General features: G+C 37.4%; 1 protein-coding gene across 1 annotated transcript in view; it reads left to right on the top strand.

The window, feature by feature from the left end:
* The window catches only part of clmpb (CXADR like membrane protein b), a 103,516-nt gene that overhangs the window by 77,623 nt on the left and 5,962 nt on the right, over positions 1 to 19,931 (top strand). The window contains exons 2-6 of the mRNA XM_077225052.1: positions 5,380 to 5,537; positions 9,724 to 9,919; positions 12,686 to 12,853; positions 15,459 to 15,581; positions 19,153 to 19,294. Of these exons, the coding sequence (XP_077081167.1) occupies positions 5,380 to 5,537; positions 9,724 to 9,919; positions 12,686 to 12,853; positions 15,459 to 15,581; positions 19,153 to 19,294 (787 nt within the window). The remainder of the gene's footprint in view (positions 1 to 5,379; positions 5,538 to 9,723; positions 9,920 to 12,685; positions 12,854 to 15,458; positions 15,582 to 19,152; positions 19,295 to 19,931) is intronic.

The raw sequence follows: 19,931 nt of genomic DNA on the forward strand, positions 1-19,931 counted from the left end.
TGTGCGTGTACGTGTGTGTGTGTGTGTGTGTGTGTGTGTGTGTGTGTGTGTGTGTGTGTGTGTGTGTGTGTGTGTGTGTGTGTGTGTGTGTGTGTGTGTGGTTTGGGAGGAAAAAAAAATCAACCAACAAGTCCCAAGTTTCTTTAAGTCCCATTGAGCATCTAAAGAAAGCTCTGATGGAGCGTTAGATGGATAGAAATGGATGCAAATAGCTAGTTAGTTTAAAATTTCCTAACTTTTCAACCTTACCTTCAAAAACACTTGCATTTCTCTTTTGCCATCTTGAGCCATACCATCCGCACTGAAATCAATTGACTTCATTGTTTCTCACACACACCTAACTGTGGAGATCACACCAGATGATGGAGTATGCAAGCAATGCATTAAAAAATCATGAGCAGGGCTGACTGCAGGGGAGCTTCATGCTGCTTTTTTGCTGACTCATCGTTTTAGTTTGGCAGTTCACACGAAGAGACAAAGAGCCATGGCAGAGCAGTAATTTCTCTAATTCTTTTCACTGCCTACAGCCCATTGAGATCATAGTGCTGAATCAGAAACACAGCTTTAATGAGAATGACTTGAGGATGAACCCTGAAGAGACCCATGCAGATCTCTTCTGGGTTTTCTCATTAAACCTCTCCACCATGGCTGACTCAGTGCAGGTACTACGTACAGTTGTGGTCAGAATTAATGGCACCCCTGGTAAATATGATCAAAAATGGCTGTAAAAAACAAATCTGCATTGTTTATCCTTTTGATCTTTCATTCAAAACATTTGCAACTTTTCATTGAAGTAAAAGAATTGAAAGTGTGTGTGTGTGGGAGGGGGGGAGGGGGGGGTGTTTAATAAAATTTAATAAAAATTGTATTTTATTAAATAAAATTAATTAATTTATAATTAAAATAAATTATGAAATAAATGTTTTTTTCCAAAACACGTTGGCCACAATTATTGGCACCCCTAGATTTTGTTGACAAGTAAAATATCTCTGAAGTATACTTCAGAGATATCTTACTTGTCAACAAAATCTAGGGGTGCCAATAATTCCATTAATATTTTAGTAGCACACCAGGGTGACTAGGTACATGAAATTGTCTAGCTGTGACTTTTTGTTTCACAGGAGTTTAAATATGAGGAAACACAAAGGCCAAATTCCCTTAACCATCTATCACAATGAGTAAAAACAAAAAATATAGCTCTGATGTGCATCAAAATATTGTTGTCACAAAATAGAAAGTGGCTGTAAAAAAACAGCTAAAGAATTGCAAATCCCCCTTTTGACCATCAGGGCAATAATTTAGAAGTTCCAATCAACTAAAGATGTTATGAATCTGCCAGGAAGAGGACGTGTGTCTATATTGTCTTTATGCACGGTGAGGAGGAGAGTTTGAGTGGCCAAAGACTCTACAAGGATCCAGGGCTCTCAAGTTTTATCAAAAGTTTGGAGTGAGATTTAGGGGAGGAGCCACCCAAATATTTGCAGCAGCGGTCCCTCGACCCAAACAAATTCGCTTCAATTTTTTTCTAGCAGTTCAATTTTGCCTATTGTTCATAATTGACCAGCACAAATGGAAATTATAACAATTGTTAAATCTGAAAAAAAGACAAATTCATCCAAATAAAACAAATAGTTATATTTAAAAAATACAAATTTATTGAAAAATAAAAATAAATTTGACCCCAAACAAGCCAACTGAACATCAGTGCTCAATGTACATAACATTGTGTCATAACAACTTGCCCTGAGCATGTATGTCAAGACCCAAACCGGTCACCTTTACAGGGGTCATCGGATGCCCATTTTCCACAAGTTGGTATGATTCTTTTGGGTCTCCATGTAAAGTTTGTAACATACTTTGGTTAAAATTTCTCAATGGTTGTGTAAAACAACACCCTTTTACCTCTTCAAAAACAGCTCTGACCCGTTTCGGTGCATGTCTCTTTAAATGATAATGAGCAGCAACTTTTTAGCTTTTTGAGGATTAAAATAAAGTGAATGGATTTTTCATTGCATGGTGATTGTGTCCACACACTGTAAAGACACATTTATTTGCAAATACCATATAAAAGTGTATTTTGCATCCGATGACCCCTTTAAAAGCAGTTGGAGAGTTTTTGAATGCATCAAAAATAATTTAGCACGAATTTGGCTCCTCAACATCAGCTCTCATTGTCTTTGATCGCAGGCAAGAGATATCGTCCAGGAATCGTAAAATCAAAATGCTAAAAAAAATAATAATAATAAATGAAGATGTCCGCAAACCGCATTCATCAGATCGTGCTCTTTCAACTTCCACTCCGGAAGTAACGAACTAGTAACGAACGTGCTTGCAGCGGGAACACATAATTTACCCGGAAACAACTAATTCTAATTTCTGATTGGCTGGTAGCTAGCATTTAACTCTGTATAACTCGAGACAGATGCTATGAACTCGGCAGAGAACTTCCCTCCGTTTGCCTGCGCCTCGTCCATTAATTGTATAGCGGGACAAGTTCCCTTACTCCTCAGTGTGAGAAATACAAGGTGTGGCGTGTGGCGTGTGAACGGGTTGAAATGCGTGTGTCTCACGCCCAATGCGTGAGACTTGAGAGCCCTGAGGATCACAGATGGAGAATTGCAGAGATTACTTGAGTCTTGGGGTCAGAAAGCCTAAAAATATATATCAAACAACCCCTACATCACTACATGTTGTTTGGGAGGGTTTCAAGAAAAATCCTCCTCGCTCCTCTTAAACTAAACTCCAGCATATTCAGTTGTCAGGCAAGACAAATTTCAAAGGGGACTGGATTCTCTGGTCAGATGAAACCAAAAAAGGGCTTTTTGGCAGCAAACCCACCAGATGTGGGTGGGTTTAAATATACTGTACTGCTGGATCTTATATTTTTTGGGCCTATTTTTTTTGCTGGAGGTCCTGGACATCTTGTTCACATACATGGTATTATGGATTCTAGCAAATACCAACATATAAAACATCAAAACCTGACCGCTCCTGCTAGAAACCTTATAATGGGTCGAAAAAATCCAAAACATCCACTTTCCAAGGTACACATGGATTTTTGTGTGATCCTTGATGCGATTGCGGGCAGCAGCGTTAATTTGATCTAATGTTTTGTGGATTTTTTCAATGTTGTAGATTTAAGTAGCAAATGAGAATCACTAAAATTCTTGAATATTCTGAGACAAAGCTAATTAAACCAACAGTTTTTCAGTAACAGAAGAATATGTAAAAGTATGGCATTTTGGGTAAAATCTAATGTCATGGCTAAAGGCATAATAATTAATTTGATAATCAATATCTGGCTAACTTTTCCATTTGTTGACATGCCATGGTTAGATTCAGATGGTATATATCATATATTAAGATGGGTGTCCACCTTAGAGATAATCACCACATTTATAATAAAACAATAATATTTAAAAATATGATAATAATCATATCATATAATACAATATGTTTTAATGTTACTACTGTAAATCAAATTTTTTATGGGATCTCATTATATGCTTTCAGAATCTTTACTTTTAAAATATAATTTTATATTAACATATTGTAATGACGTTGTGGAGGTCTCCTGGCCAAATGCCCTGGCGATCTCCAAGAAGATAAACCATAAATTGCATTATGCATTACATCCCGTTGATTGGCACAGGTGGTGTCTCATGGGTTGCAGACAGTCACTCATGCATGTCACTCAACTAATCACGAGTGCGACACGTGGCGCATGCATTCTTACCATGACGTGGTGATTGCCAAATGAGCAGATCCAGACAAAACACACTTAAAATCGCATGTCCATCAATTCCAAGTCTGTGTTTTGCAATACAACTCATTCCCTTTCCTATTCCCTTGGGTTGAAGAGCTAAAATGAGGAACTGTCATAATATTTACAGAAGCAGGATGAATCTGTATGCTGGCATCATTTCAGCAACTGTTGCATAGGTGAAGAGTCTGCAGCTATTTGTGATATTCGACAGCAGATTAAGTGTAATGTTATGCTAATGCCAGAACTCCATAAATATCTGTTGGTATAAGAGCGGTGAAGCTGTGAGTTATTCTGCAATGTTTGTATTGCAAGCTCCTCTCACCAGGTGGAAGGAATTGCGCATCTCGTCCTATTCCTGCCTCATGGGACCTAACTAGTCTGCAAATCCCCACGACGCCTGTCTGTAATGCTACTCAAGCCTCCGGCAATGTCCAACAGCCTCAAGTAAATTAGCCAGGATCCCTGTGGCGGAAAGAGCTATAGGTTCATAGAGTCTGAAATAGTATTCTTGATGTGGACTTGCCATTTTGTGGTGCATTTGTAAATGTATAAATCGGAAGAGTGTGAAAATGACCTATCTGGGGTTTTGGGACTTACTAACCTTACAAAGTTGTACAAAAGTATTTTTTGTGTTGCTACAGTGTTGTTAGACTGCATGATAAATGCTGAAGCCCATGCCAGTCTTGTAGTGGAACTTGATTTTATTAAACCTGTTTAGTACTTAAAAAAAAATATGGCATTCACAACACACAAATCTATTTCCGATGTGAAACATTCAGTGAGAAATAGTGAAAGTGTGGAATTTTATCCATCACATGTCCAGCTGAAATGACCACTAGTGGCAGTAAAACGACAACAATTTTTATTCCTTTTTAAAAAAATTATAATTACAGGGAATCATTTAATTTAACTTATTTTCAAGAGGTTACTGGCACAATACTATGTTACGACCTCAAAACACTTTTACCATAGTGCATGATTTGTAAACTAATACATTTTAACATTTTCATCACATTCACAGCTCCATATGTGTGGCTTTTTCTAATATAGTAAACTTGCTCTGTAGCTCACCTGGTACAACATGTCACTTGTGATGTGAAGCGCTCGAGTACGAGTCACAATAAAAGAGCTCAAAGATTGTAGAAACAAACTAAAATTGAATGTTTGCTTCAGCACATGTGTTTTCATCTCACATTGGCCTTTTTTAACACTATCAATTCGGATTAGGGTAAGGTTTAGTGTAGGAGGTACATTATTTTTGAACATTTTAGCACCACTCGACCAGACATTTCACTTCTGAACTGCTGGGATACTTACAACAACCAACGTAATAAACTGTTGCCAGATTCACATTTATCTGTTTCGGATAAAACCAGACTTTTGAGTGCCACTCACAGGACAAACAAAAGAAGTGTCACACAAACATGCAAGGAGGAACTTAACAATGTTATGCAGGCATGTGTTTCATTTAGACTGGGTTGCAATAAAACCTGGAACTTAAAAAAAAAAAAAAATAATGTCCTAAATGTTGAATTGTTCTCCAGTCCATTGCATGATTTCACAGACTGTGAAAATGTGTCTAACAAACAGACTGTTTGTATCTTTCTCTACAGTGCTGTTGAGTTTGCTCTCGACTGGGGCTCAGACCGAGATGAAGAGGGTTGTCGGGGACAACGCCACATTGCCTTGCCATCACCAGTTCTGGCAGTCGAATGGACAAACACTGGACATCGAGTGGCTCCTGCAGAAACCTAACGTCAAACAGCGTGTGGTAAGAGATCTTTTGCTTTTTACCCTCTCTCTCTCTCTCTCTCTCTCTCTCTCTCTCTCTCTCTCTCTCTCTCTCTCTCTCTCTCTACAAGTTTTGTTTTTGCATTATACTTTTTGTCTTTTGTCTGTCCTCCTGGTCTCCAGTCACTTGGTCTAATCATGTTATATTTGGATGATAACTGTTTAAAAAACCTGAGGTGATTTTAGCCTTACAGATACTAGCCAGAAAATTAATTTTGTATTCAGAAAGGTCAGTGCTTATGCACTTAAAAAAATTCCAGTCGAGTTACCTGCTATGTAGTTTGGTCAGGGAGTTGTATTGCTCTATGCATTTTTTGTTGTAGCTTGCCTTTTTTTTTTTGTATGCACAGTATTTTGTATTTTTCACAGTATGCACACAGTATATATATATATATATATATATATATATATATATATATATATATATATATATATATATATATATATAGTGTGTGTGTGTGTATATATATATATATATATATATATATATATACACACACAGTAGTGGCCATAAAGTGTGTGTGTGTGTATATATATATATATACACACACACTATATGGACACTACTGTGTGTGTTTGTATATATAATAGTTAATAATTTGTGTGTCATTTCTGTTACCATCATATTTTTTCTCCTTTTAAAGTAAACCATAAATACCATAAATAATAAAAAAAAAGTTTTCATGATGATGTAATAACTCTATTGCGACAAGTGAAAGTCTCCTCTTAATTGTATATTTTGTGTTTGTCAGTAGGGGACAGACGTATAATCTCAACCTTGTAACCCATACCGTCTATCAATCTCTCAGAACACCATAGCAACCACACAAATAACCCAAGCAACTGCTAGTTTTGACTGTCATCTCTCTCCGTGACACAGCCGTCACAGTTTCAGAGTCTGAGTCTGTCACATGTCTAGATCAGCCTTTTCTACACATCTCTCTTTAAAATGCACACCCGTCTGGTAGTACGCATGTGTCAGTACACCTAACAGACGCTTCACCCATCTCTCTTTCTCCCTCGCTCTCGCATAAACACATTCAGATAAGAGCTTCGTCTTATCTGCCTGAAGTGAGAATCTTTCACTGTGAAACTAACATTGTTTGAACATAGCTTCAAGTTTAGATATCCTTCATGTAGCAGCGCACAATAATTCATCAGGGGGAAGTCGAAAGGCGATATACTTTCAGATGAATTGAATTATCTGATTGTGATAAGGCTTTTTATTCCCCAATTCACATGACAGACAGAGATCTTTCTTTTGTTTGAAAGTCAACACGTATCTGTTCATATAATCAGTTGAGATTTCATTTCTGAAGAAAGAAAGGCCTATAAAGAAACTGGCATCACAGTCTATGAAACCTCTGGGACGGCTGGCTCATCGCATGTAATATTTAATGGATAGATAACAGTTGAGAATTCATTAATTAAAATCAAATGTCTGAAAATGTGATTAGGAATAAAACTAAGCCTCTGGCATAATAAATAAGTCATTATTTTGTTTCACTGTAAGGCTTGTGTTAGAGGCGCTCAGCTTGTCAACATTTAGCCACAAGCTTGTTTAGCAATGACTCTAAGGAGATGTGTTCACGGGAATGCTACTGATAATGCCAGTGGTTTTGCATGTTTAGCATGGCCCAGTTTGCCCCTGCTGGTAAATACTGTAATTGCACCATATTTTTTGCAAGATTTCTATGCTCTGCATTTATTTGATCAAAAATACAGTGGAAAACAAAAATTGTGATATATAATTACAATTTAAAATAACTGTTTTTTTGTATGTGAAAATATTTTAAAACGTAATTTATTCCTGTGATCAAAGGCAAATTTGCAGCATTATTACTCCAATCTTCAGTGTCACATGATCCTATTGTGGAAACCATCTGACACTTTTTTTCAGGATTCTTTGATGATTAGAGAGTTCAAAATTACAGCATTTATTTGATCTATTGCAGCAATATAAAAGCCTTTACACTCACATTTGGTCAAAAAAAAAAAAATCGTACTAACCCCAAACTTTTGAATGGTTGTGTGTGAACCGCAGATATTTTGTTATATTTATGCTAGAGGTAGTTTTTGCTGATTTTTTTTTTTTTTTTGAGGGCTCTTGAAATCCTGAAACAGACTGATTTTTCCTTTCTGCTGAAAAAAAAAATCGGTTTATACCAGCCTAAACTCATTTGCTAGTCTTAGGTGGTTTAAGCTGGTCTCCCAGCTTGACCAGCTGAAAAGTATGCAAAAACCCTTTAAAATCTGCAAACAGACCAGTGAACATTTTGACCAGCAAACCTGCAATGTATACTTGTCTTTGACTTTTGCATGTTCATGTGTAGTATGTCGCATGTACATGCATACAACATCAATGCAGCTGTTACTGAGATGAACGGAAATGCTAACAAAGCTCTCTCCAGCTATCTTACACATATTCTTGGCTAATGCAAACAACCTCTTTCTTTGAAGTGAAGCCATAACATGTGACTCAGAAGTTAGAGAAGATTATTCTGGCATCAATTGTAATCTAAATAAATACATTTGACAAAGAGTATCATGTCATGACTGTCAGTGATACTGGATGCACACAATAAGAATCACAGATGTTTTGGCCAGAAATGCAAATGGGTTTTGCGTGTGTGTGCGCGTGTGTGTGAAACGAGAAGTCATCGCAGACAGCTTTGGCAGGTGAACCCAACTGCAGGTCTGCTGATGTGTTGTGGCATCAGTGTTTAATTCTTAACCCCAGGCTTTCAGGAGGCTGTCACAGTCAGACTGTGTGTGAATGTGTTTGTGTGTGACAGCCATTTAGCATCTTTTCCAAAGTCAGCACAGGTAGAGCTTCTTTATATTAGAAAAACCCTTTTGGCTTTTGCACAGAGTAGTATAGTTGTCGCGAAGTAACTATCAGAAGAAAACTAAAGAAGAAAATGAAAGTGCTTTCTAATGCAAAGTGCCACGCTACAATGCTAAAGTGTTGCAGGGAGTTGTCAGGATGTTGCTATCAGTTTCTGGTGGGTCTTGAGTATCTTCAGCATTTCACTCTTTTACTATTAATGAATTCTGATTGGGTTGGTTGTTTTGGGTATAGTTGCTAGCATTAATGTGTTTTTCAGAGGTGTTTTAGCATGTTGCTACATGTTTACTAGAGTTGTAAGGACACTGCTAGTTGGACTTTTTATCTTTTTCTGAGATGTTATGAGTGTTTTTTAGCATTTTACTATATGATTACAGGGTTGCCTACAGTGGTTGCTAAGACCATAGATATATATGTACACAGACGCCTGATTAGAGGCCGTTTCAATGGGCCGCAATGCGTAAGCCATCCACCATATTGGAGCGGTCAAAGCTGGTCCGTTAACATTCGAGAGCAAGTTGACTGATTGTCTGCAACTATGCATGTATATCTATATTTGAAATAGACTTCAGCAGGTAATTTTGCTAAACTAACACAATACAGCAAGACAGTCAAGCTGCACAAGGTGTCAGCTAACAGGACATTAAAAAGTTACCATAGTAAAAGTAAAAATGGTAAAAGTAACATAGTAAAACATGTAATATTGACTTGATACATATAAAAACACAAACCAACACATTCTCACCTGTGAAAGGTTATCCCATTGCTTCTGGAATTTAAATCTCTGTGGTTTCACAACCAGAAGATGTGCAATGTTGTAGCATCATTGGTTCTTACTGTGAGTAAAAACACACTGCCCGTTCCAAGATGGCGGTCTCGTCTGAGTGTTTTGAGCGGTTGAGTATGGCATCTATGTATACATATCTATTGTTTTAGATGGCTGCCAAGGCATTGTGATGCCTTTCTGAGGTGTTCTGAATGTTTTTAATTCTTTTCTATGTGGCTAATAGTGTATTCTGGATGGTTGCTAGATCATTTGCTTGTTTTGGTTAGTTGCGAGGGCATTTCTGTGTCTTTTTAGAATGTAGCTACTACATTCTACATCGCTAGGTTGATTTCGTTGCCAGTGCCAATGTATCGGGGTGGTTTCTGGTTGCTTACTGGACCAAATCAAAAGCGCTGAACTCAAAAAGTTTCTAGATTTTTTTTTAGCCTGTTTTATCATCCCTTTGTCTTCAACTAAAATAGATGTCTGATTCCACTGAATTCTTTTATTTATATGAAAGCTCTTTCTGTCTCTCTCGCTGTTACATTTCAGATCATCACATTCTTCAACAATGAGGTCTACACCAATGACAACCATGCCAGTCGTCTGTCCTTCGCGGGCGACTACCTGAACGGAGACGCATCTCTCCTCATCAGTGATCTGCAACTGACGGACTCTGGAGAATACCACTGTAAGGTCAAGACTGGCGGCAAATACCACTGGAGCCAAGTCAACCTCATTGTGCTGGGTAAGGCTCGTCTTCCTGGAATCAGCTCCCAACCATTTCCTCCATCAGCCAGCCTCACGCTGATTCAATTTGATCATCATTCAGATTACAAAATTTGGCCATCATTGACGTAATCTAGAAAAATGATTGGTTGCATTTGCTGGCCAGTCAACTCTGGTGGCTGGTTATGTTTGCTTCACTTTGGATGGTAAATTGAGAGGATGTTAATTTGAAATGGTGGGATGATAGACCATTGATTGAGCTCTATCTCTTAAAAACAGAAGAGGCAGAATTTAGGAGCTTATGTGATTTCTCTTCTTCTAGCAAAACAGTTTACTGTCAACCCAAATGAGGTTCAGATGAGCTTCTCATGATTTGATATTTTGCTATGTCTGGTTTCCATTATTAGACCGCAGGTTTTCCAAGCTGTCATTCAAACGCAGCATCTCTGACACCACAGCGCTCCGCCAAGAGAAGAACTGGAAAGAAAGACATTTATTTTTATTTAGACTCATCTCTATCATTTGCTTTTGTTGCGTAGTTCCTATTTTCAAGGACTCACAGCTCATGCCGAGCAGTTTGAAGTTGTATATCACATCCTAATTTTATTTCCTAATTCATTTTATTACCAGATTAGTACGCTAGCCACAGAGGGACAGGATATTGGTGTAAAGTTGAAAGAAAGAGAAAAAGAGAGATAAATGGGAGGATGAATTGATGTAAATCCGGCCTCCACCCTAGAGTTTCTCTCATGTATTAGCATATCTCAGAAGATTAGCTCAATTCTGCCTTCCCATAATCCTCATTCTCCACCCCCTGTTTCTCTCGCTACTCTTCTTTTTTCTTTCCTCTCCGTCACTCTATAAACACATTACAGCGAGTTAGTGTTCACATAAGGATGTTATTTTCAGCCTTTATTTTGCCTTTATCGAAATTTGCAGTTGAGAGTGTACAGGAAATGACGCACACACATTAATCATAATTTGTATTAATTGCTTGCGGCTACTGTGAATGACGGTCCCTCTAAGCTCTGCTCCTTTCCTGAGATTTCTTGAATCAGAGCTAAACGAATGGGCATTGTTTCAATTGGAGTTCATCCGCATGTTCATAGATTTTCAGTATGGAGCATAAGCTGTGAAAAATCTTGTTCGCTGATTATTTTATGAGATGAGGACCGCATCCTGGAACAGTACAGTTATTTCAGGCACCAATTGGAATTGCAAAAATAATAACCATATTGTTTCGAATCATACAGTCCACACATACATGGAATTATTATTTTTTTCTTGTCTTGTCTTCTTGTGAACTTGTGATCTCAACAGGACAAGACTAGATATATCATATTTTAAATTAGTTTTTATTTTTATATTTTCTGTTTTCATTTCAATTTTAGTTAAAGTTTTAGCAAATTTGTTGTTTTTGTCATTTTTAATGGTTTTTTTTTTTTGTAGTTGTAGTTCTACACAAACATTAGAGGTGCTGGATTGGCAACTAGCTGAAATAAAATATATTTCATTTTTTGTTTTATACTATTTCAGTTAAGGTTTATTTTATTCCCAACAATAAACTTTTTTATGGTTGTAATTTTAGTTAACTATAATAATCCTGATTCTATACAAATAGTTACATATACTATACAGTGAGACACAAAACAAGACCACTTTGTTTGCATTTCTATAATTTAATACAAAACTATTAATGACAAATTATATTAACAGCATAACAACTTGAGTTATGAATGAAGGTGAATTTCATATATTATTTATTTGTTGTTTTTGTCATAACTTTTCTTTAACTTTTTTTTCTCTTTTTCTCTCTTTAAGTTGTGGTGTAATGTAAAATGTGATGAAATAGCCCAATAAAAAAAAATCTAAAATAGATAATCTTTACATTTTTAAAAGAATGCCATTGTAAAAAATGGCAGTAACTCTGCGCAAATGTATAGAGTGTTTGATAACTGGATTGGTTCCTGCACCCCCATGATGTGTTTGTGTGTTTATAGACAGGGTCAGAATAGGGCCAAAAAGGGCCATAGAGGTCTACAGGCTGTCTCCTAACAGTCATTCAGCCTCCAGACAGATCCCTCTGGACAGGCTCATCTAACTGACCCCAGAACAGTTTAGAGCAGTGCTGCGGTAAGCAGGATGCCAGTGGGACTGGTCTGAGGTTACTTGGTAACTGTTGTGAGGCAGTGTGGTGTTTGATTTGGCTTCAGGGTCCACTCAGATCTGCTGTGTTAGGGCATAGGGGAGTTCAAACCAGTCAGTGCACAGGACAACAAATCCTGACCTTTGCCCAAATCCTGACCCTTGCCTCCCCAAATGTCACAGTTGAGATGGATTGTCTCTTTGATATTGACTTTCCTGCAAAAAAGAAATGTGCTGAGTTTGCAAGTTTTAGTTTCATATGTAAATTCAAAATACTGCTTTAAAGTGTCAAACAATATCGATATAGATAGATAGAACACACACACACACACACACACACACACACACACACACACACACACACACACACACACATATATACATATATATATATATATATATATATATATATATATATATATATATATATATATACAGACAGACAGACAGACTGATTTGATCACTTATTACAAGAAAAGTTTGTGCTAAGAATGCACCATCCCTGACCCTGATACAAAAGCACAACCATTTTCTGGGCTTGTAACTGAAAGGCTTGTTTCTATAGTAAGCTGCTTTGGATAACAATATTAAAAGACTAATTAGTTAACATTAACACACATTTGTGTTTCCTCGTTTACAGTGAAGCCCTCTAAACCACGCTGCTGGATGGAGGGCCGGCTTCTGGAGGGCAGCGATGTGAAACTGAGCTGTAAGTCTTCAGACGGATCTGACCCCATTCAGTACAAATGGGAGAGAGTACTGGATAAAGGCAAGAGTGTGGGAAAACTGCCTCCCCTCGCCCTCATCGGTGAGTCAAACACCCAAACATCTCGCAAACCAGCATATCGTACCTTACTCTGGACAGAAAGGGGTTTGTACAGTTACTTGCTGCTAACTGTCTCAAATAATATACTTTTGCATTCTTTCAAAGATCTGATGCCATGAACCTTTGACAAATGCATCGCCTAGTTCTTCCACAGAAGTGCTGATTGTAGCAGATTAAACCTGTGAATATTGACTCCCAGATTCTGTGTGACAAATAAGCAATGGAATTAGAACAGATGTCAACAGCTCCAGTGATATTAGCCCACAATATGCATTATATGGTTGTGCGGTATGATGATATACCATGTGAAATGTGTAAAACGGAAGAGAGTTAGCTATAGCATACCTATATATGTATTGGTCACCGTGATTATGCCAAGTAAGACATGTTCCTGGATCAACATATTTTGTTAATCCTGGAACAACATTCCTGTCCCAAAATGTAGTCCTTACCCTATCCCTACCCCTAAACCTAACCCTACCCATAACTTTTCCCTAAAATCAGAGGGAAATGATAGGTGAATAACACTGATGTTGAAACACCTCACCCTGGTTCTGAGCCTAAACTTGACATAAACTGTAAACTTGTCCCTCAAATCTGATTGCTTGATCTGAAAGTTGTTCCAGGATCAACAAAGATTTTGATCCAGGGACATGTGGTACTTGGTGAAATCACGTTCACCATATTTATAACAGGAACAGAAGACTATAGCCTACACTGCAAACTGAATTCAACTGATTTGCAGTCATACACGCCTTCAAAATAGATTTACTTGTGTTAAAAAAAAAAAAAAATGTACTTATTGCTATGATTTTTGATAGAAGTCTCTTATTCTAAATATACCTCTTATGCTAAACGTAGTCAGACTACATTACAAAATACAGCAAACGATGTTTGACAGCCTTTGGCTGTTGTTAGAATTCGATCTCATTGGGTTCTGCTAGGGAAAACAAAACAACTTAGCGAAGTGCAAGAACTACACAAATTTGAGTATAATATGGCTTTGCAGACGGGACAGAATAATGCACTTTTTCAGAACGGTTTCTCCTGCTGACACCAGATCATCAGAGCCCCATATTGTTTTACAATCTATTTAGCCGTATGCAGTCAGTGCTGCAGGAAAGATGAACCGTGCCGTCGCCCGAGCTCAACAATGAACCACCCTCATCAATGACCACCTGCTCACTCTAAAAAAGATTTCCTTGGCCGATAAACATTACCCCACCCCTGAATTCACTGCAGATAGTGGATCAGGAGAGGGACGATGGGACAGGAATGGGGGGATGACAGAGGATCCATTGCATCCTGGATGTGTAAATGATCCAGGCGACTCAAATCACTCTGGCTGACAAACGCTCCTCGGTTGAAGATGCAAACGCGGTTCTCGGGTCTCAAGACACGAGCGCTTCCTCACAGACTACAGGGAAATGTTTACCGTTCATCTCATCTACTGGAGCTCCAGCAGAACCATGAATCACCCTGACACACACAAACACTAATCCATTCACATAAACGCACACACTTTACTGGTTTTGCTCTCACTTCCTTCTCTGATTAAAACACTCTGTTTGATTGAAGCCTGTAAAGTAGTGTAGTAAAGGAAGTCGTAAAAGACGAATAACACTGCTAGCACTGTTGTGTAGGTTCAGGAACTGGAGAGTTGCTCATACCATAATCCTGCTTCATCAGCATTGTGTCCTTGAGCAATGCACATAACACAATACACAAGAAAACTTGCAAAATATGACGAAAACACCAATATCTAATTCTGTTTGGGAAGTTAGGGAGATTGGTGGCAATTGTATCCCTTTAAAGTCACGATGTAACAGAAGTAGCGGCAGATTATTTATTTTGTATAGTGTATTTAAAAAGAAAATAATGTAGGGTGTAGACTTGAGCTTCAGTTGTAGATTGGATGGAGGCAGAGCTGAATGTGCCGTGAATTGTAGGGAAGGGGTGAGGTTTACGAGTACTAAATGATTGGAAAAGTCCAGCATAAGAATTTTTCACTGGAAGATTTAGATGAAAAATTACAAGGTCAAAAAAAAAAAATTCAAACATATGCATGGATGAATCATTCACTATATTGTTCCTTGAATAACATTTTCTTTCATTGATCTAAACTTTTGATGTATCTGTTATACTGTATGTGGCAAAAATAAATGTCACAATTAATAGACTTACGAAATATAATAATACTGAATTTAATACAAGAAGTCTGTAACAATTGTCTGTTTTTGTCTTACTGGACATAAAACATAATTATGTAAAGTCAAATCAAGTAAAAGTCTTACAGTTTTTTGTGTTGTTTTACTGGTGTTAAAGATAAAATACAAAATAGTGTCTAAATAGACATTTTTTAACATTATATTATATTATATTCAAAATATTCACATTCCTTTTTCTAAACAGAGAGAGGAGATTATTTGCTGTTCATTTACTGAATAATTGTCATATACTCTGTCTGTGTAACTGAAGAAATTTACAATTTACAATTGCCAACACGTCTACCTTATTATCTGATGGAGTGTAGCTGTACATCAGCTTATATGTGCACAAGTATACAAGTATGTTTTCCTGTTTTCAGATCTGAAGAACCCAGAGATCGTGACCTTGAGGAACTTGACGCAGGACAGCTCCGGGGTCTACAAGTGCACCGCCAGCAACGATGTAGGAGAGGAGAACTGTATCATCGAGGTCACAATGCAATGTGAGTTCTGCTCTGTGATCAGCCTGTGCCCTGGGTGTAATCAGTGTGGATGTTATGATAATCTGATCTCGGAACAGTCGGTGGTGGTGCTTTTAGCTGGAGCTACAGCCTCAGTGTGATGGATGGAGGCTGTTTACACACTGCAGTGCAGAGAGCTTGTATTTGTTTATTATGGGCATCATGGTTATGACACCAATGTTTTGATTCATGTAGTTTAAATCAGTGTTACCCAACTTTTTTTTTGCCAGTCACAATTTTTTGATAAGTAAAAAATTCCACGCCAAACCACTATATAAAAATATAACGAAATTTCACAAACATGCATTGCTTCAAATGTCATATAAATCTAAATATTAGCCTATATTAAAATTAGTACTCACTTTTAATGGGAAAGCTTAATTAAGCTTAACATTAAGCCACAAACTTGTTTCTGATGCTGGGATCCTTCTGAAGTCTGTACAAAGACACAAACAAGCTGTTTAAACTGGATGTGTCAAAGCAAACATTCTTTCACTCGTTCATTTGTCCTGTTGTCGACAGACTCAAGTGTGTTGATGTGTTAGAAACTGAACGTGCATCTGTATACTGTATCCAGTGCAGACACAGTGATTATAATGGGTTACATTAGCTTTTGACGCAACACACATCCAGTGTAGACAGCGAATGAATGCCAGTGGGCGGGGCCTATGGTGCGATGATGTGTAACTATTCGTCGGCGTCTTGCTCTGGAGGCAGTCTTATGTAAATGTGTTTGCCTGTGTGATGTCACAGGTCACCCAATATCAAAACAAGCCTTTTTTTAAACTTGATTAAATAAATGCTTTGTTTACTATGAAGAGGACATTTTATTCTATGAAACATGGTGGATGTTTTAATGGTAAAAAGACCTCTTATATGTAAAAAGATTAAGGCAAAGTTGATTTCTCATGTCAGGAACACTTTCATATTTATAATATCATTTTTTTTTTTTATAATATACTGTCAAATAAAATACTATAATCATTGGCATGACACCATTGTTTCCATTGTTTTGACAGATTAAGTATTGGGTAGTTTTATTTATTTAGTTAGTTACAGTATATTACTATCTTAAAAGGACAAAATTTTCCTGCTTTGTTGTCATGGGGAAAAAAAACTAATTTCCATATTCTCTTTGCACGCATTCTCTCACACACACACACACACCATCACACACACACACACACGCACACACACACACACACACACACACACACACACACACACACACACACGCACGCACGCACTCTCACACACACACACACACACACACACACTCATATGTTTGTTTCAATGTATTAGTAAAAGGCATTGGATATGCTTCCATTAATTTTATCAGATTAATTATATTTTCTTTCACCTAACCCATCCCCTACTCCTAAACCTACCCATATCAAACATGTGCAAAACTCTAGATTTTAATTAAAGAGACATGTTTTTGCGCATTTTTATAAGCCTCTTTTATTAATGAGGATCAGTGAAAAGTCTTCACTAGTCTGTTGTCATAATATTTCACTATATAAGTAAGGGTATTTGGCCCTCACAAGTATAGCCAAACCTGCTCTCTCTCTCTCTCTCTCTCTCTCTCTCTCTCTCTCTCTCTCTCTCTCTCTCTCTCTCTCTCTCTCTCTCTCTCTCTCTCTCTCTCTCTCTCTCTCTCTCTCTCTCTCTCTCTCTTTTACTGAGCACTGGGAACTACAGAAAGCCAGAATGTGGCCATTTGTCATTGGTCTTGCTCAAATAGCCATCCTTCAGTGTTTGTGTGTAATGGTTTTGGAAGAAGCAGAAGAATTTAATATTCACCAGAGGAGAAGATTGAGAGAGTTATATAAACTCTTGACAACTGTCCTGCACTTAAGTCTTGTGCAAGTCTTTCAAAACACAGGAAATATGTGAAAGAGTCGTTTTAAAGTTGTGGCTGGCAAAGTTTAATTTGGGTCTGACTTGTTCAGTTTTACTCGCAAGATATTTCATGAGAACACTAATGTGTAATATGGGCTCCCCTGCTAATATAATGTTTAAACAATGAACAAATCAAAAGATCTTGGTCAAACAAAAATGCGTGGTGCACTTAGTATTTATTTATGTTGTGCTGGCCAATATGGCAGTCACCTTAGACTGTAATACTTACACCCAGTGGCATGAATGTAGAATCATGCAAAAGTATTGTAGAAATGTGCTATTAGTAGTCAGACATGATTAATTTATTAACTGAGCAAAATAACCAATTATAGGAGGGTTGCTGAGATAAAGGTACTAATATTTGTATGGTCAATGTCACAACGGTTGTTGCAGCAGGGTCTATCTGCAGCAATCTTTTATTAATCCCAAATTAAAAAATAACACAAAAACTCAGGATTTCCATAAATGTCAGATACCAAAAAGCAGGAGCGGAACAACCAACAAATGTAGATAATAACAGACTTCTGGAGAAACAAACTGAGGGCTGTAAATATATCAAAAAAACACTATAGACTAAATAGTTAACAAGACACAGGTGAGACACATGAGGACAAATCAAAAATTATGTCAACAGAAGGGCATGAACAAAAAAACTAACTCAAAGGCTGGGTCCGAAATCACCCCCTATATTCCCAGCATTACTCCACTAATATAGTTCACTTGAGGGAGTGAAAGAAAACGAGTGAGTGAATTCGGACACTGAATGCGCCTGAAAGGCTGCCGCTTTTGCATAGTTTGTATTTGCTGTTGAATAATTATTTGAAACTTGCCAAACTTGCAGCTTCAATACTGATGAAAATATTTATCTTGAACTCTGTTGTGGAAATCAGAATGTATAAACTTTTTAATTAAATAACTTGATAATCAATTAAAATGGAATTTATACCTGTACGATATTGCACTGTAGCCATATCGGACCAGCGGTTTGGAAAATGGATGGATGGATGATTCAGCTCTAGATGCCCTCTTCTGGTCTGACATGGGAATTAATTTGGTGCGTGACTCTCGCAGTGCATTATGGGTATTCTCTAGACTTTGAGCGTGCATCTGTTGTACAATTGTTATTGTGGTGCATTGTAGGATTCAATGAGTGCACTCGATAACGTCTACTATGGTTTCGGACACCACTACAAGCTGCCCCCTCAAATAGTGCCCTATTTATATATATATGATTGCTATTGAATATAATGATTGCTAATTTTATGTTTCAGCAAATCATTATTGATGTACATGTTGAGGGCTGTATGGAATTTAAAAAAAAAAATTTTTTTAATAAATTTAAACTGAGACACAAGTAATTTTACCACAGTTTAAAAGTCGAATGATTCTCTGCTTTGCATCATGCCTATACACACCCGATTATCCAGGGTAAAATTTGATTTATGTAAATGTAAAATAATTTTCCACTCAAATTGTTTTCCTGATAGTATAATTTTTTTCTACTAATTTGAATCATTTTCACTGGTGTCCTCAGGCTTTTGCACCCTACTCTAGATTATTTTTGAATTTTTGTCATCATATGAATGAGGCAAATGCAATATGATGTAATGACGTGGGACAATATGACAAAAATGTCCTTGTGTGTGTTTAGATGTGCGAGGCATTGGTGTGGTGGCTGGCGCTGTGGTTGGCGTTTCATTCGGCGTTCTGCTCCTCATTCTCATCATCTGGCTGGTCTTCCGCAAGAAGGAGAAGAAGAAATATGAGGAGGAGGAGACGCCTAATGAGATCAGGTGAGATATCAGGATTGACTGTGTTTTAATAGTTCCACTTTAACTCTTAGTATTACCTATTTGAGTATGTTTAGGATGGAACATACACTTCATATTGTCTTCAGGTCAATCTTTATAATACATCAGACAGTTGTTACTGTATTTAGGCCTATAGTGACAGAACTTTACTCTTTCTGCTCACATGAATAATGCATCCACAAAACATAGCTGTATCTCTGAATTATGCACACACAAACAAACATAAGCTCTACATGGGGAGCGTTCTTGTGCACATTCACTGTCATGATCTCTCGCTATGTTCAGTTTTGGAGTAGTATGCCAGTTTAGCTTTACCCCTGATTTCACAGACAAGGCTTAAAGGTGCATCGTATAATATTTAGGAGGATCTGTAGACAGAAATGCAATATAATATACATAACTATGTTTTCAGTGGTGTATAAAGACCTTACATAATGAACCGTTATGTTTTTATTACTTTAGAATGAGCCATTTCTATCTACATACACTGCGGGTCCCCTTACATTGAAATAGCCATTTTGCACCACCATGTTTCTACAGTGGCCCTAAACGGACAAACTACAACTTCGTCACTACTTTGTTCTTTGTGCAAAGAAGCTAGCTAAAGTCAACGAATAAA

This window comes from Siphateles boraxobius, unplaced genomic scaffold, assembly GCF_051911475.1.
Source record: "Siphateles boraxobius isolate OS27281-9 unplaced genomic scaffold, OSU_SipBor_1 98, whole genome shotgun sequence".
NCBI classification, from domain to species: Eukaryota; Metazoa; Chordata; class Actinopteri; order Cypriniformes; family Leuciscidae; genus Siphateles; species Siphateles boraxobius.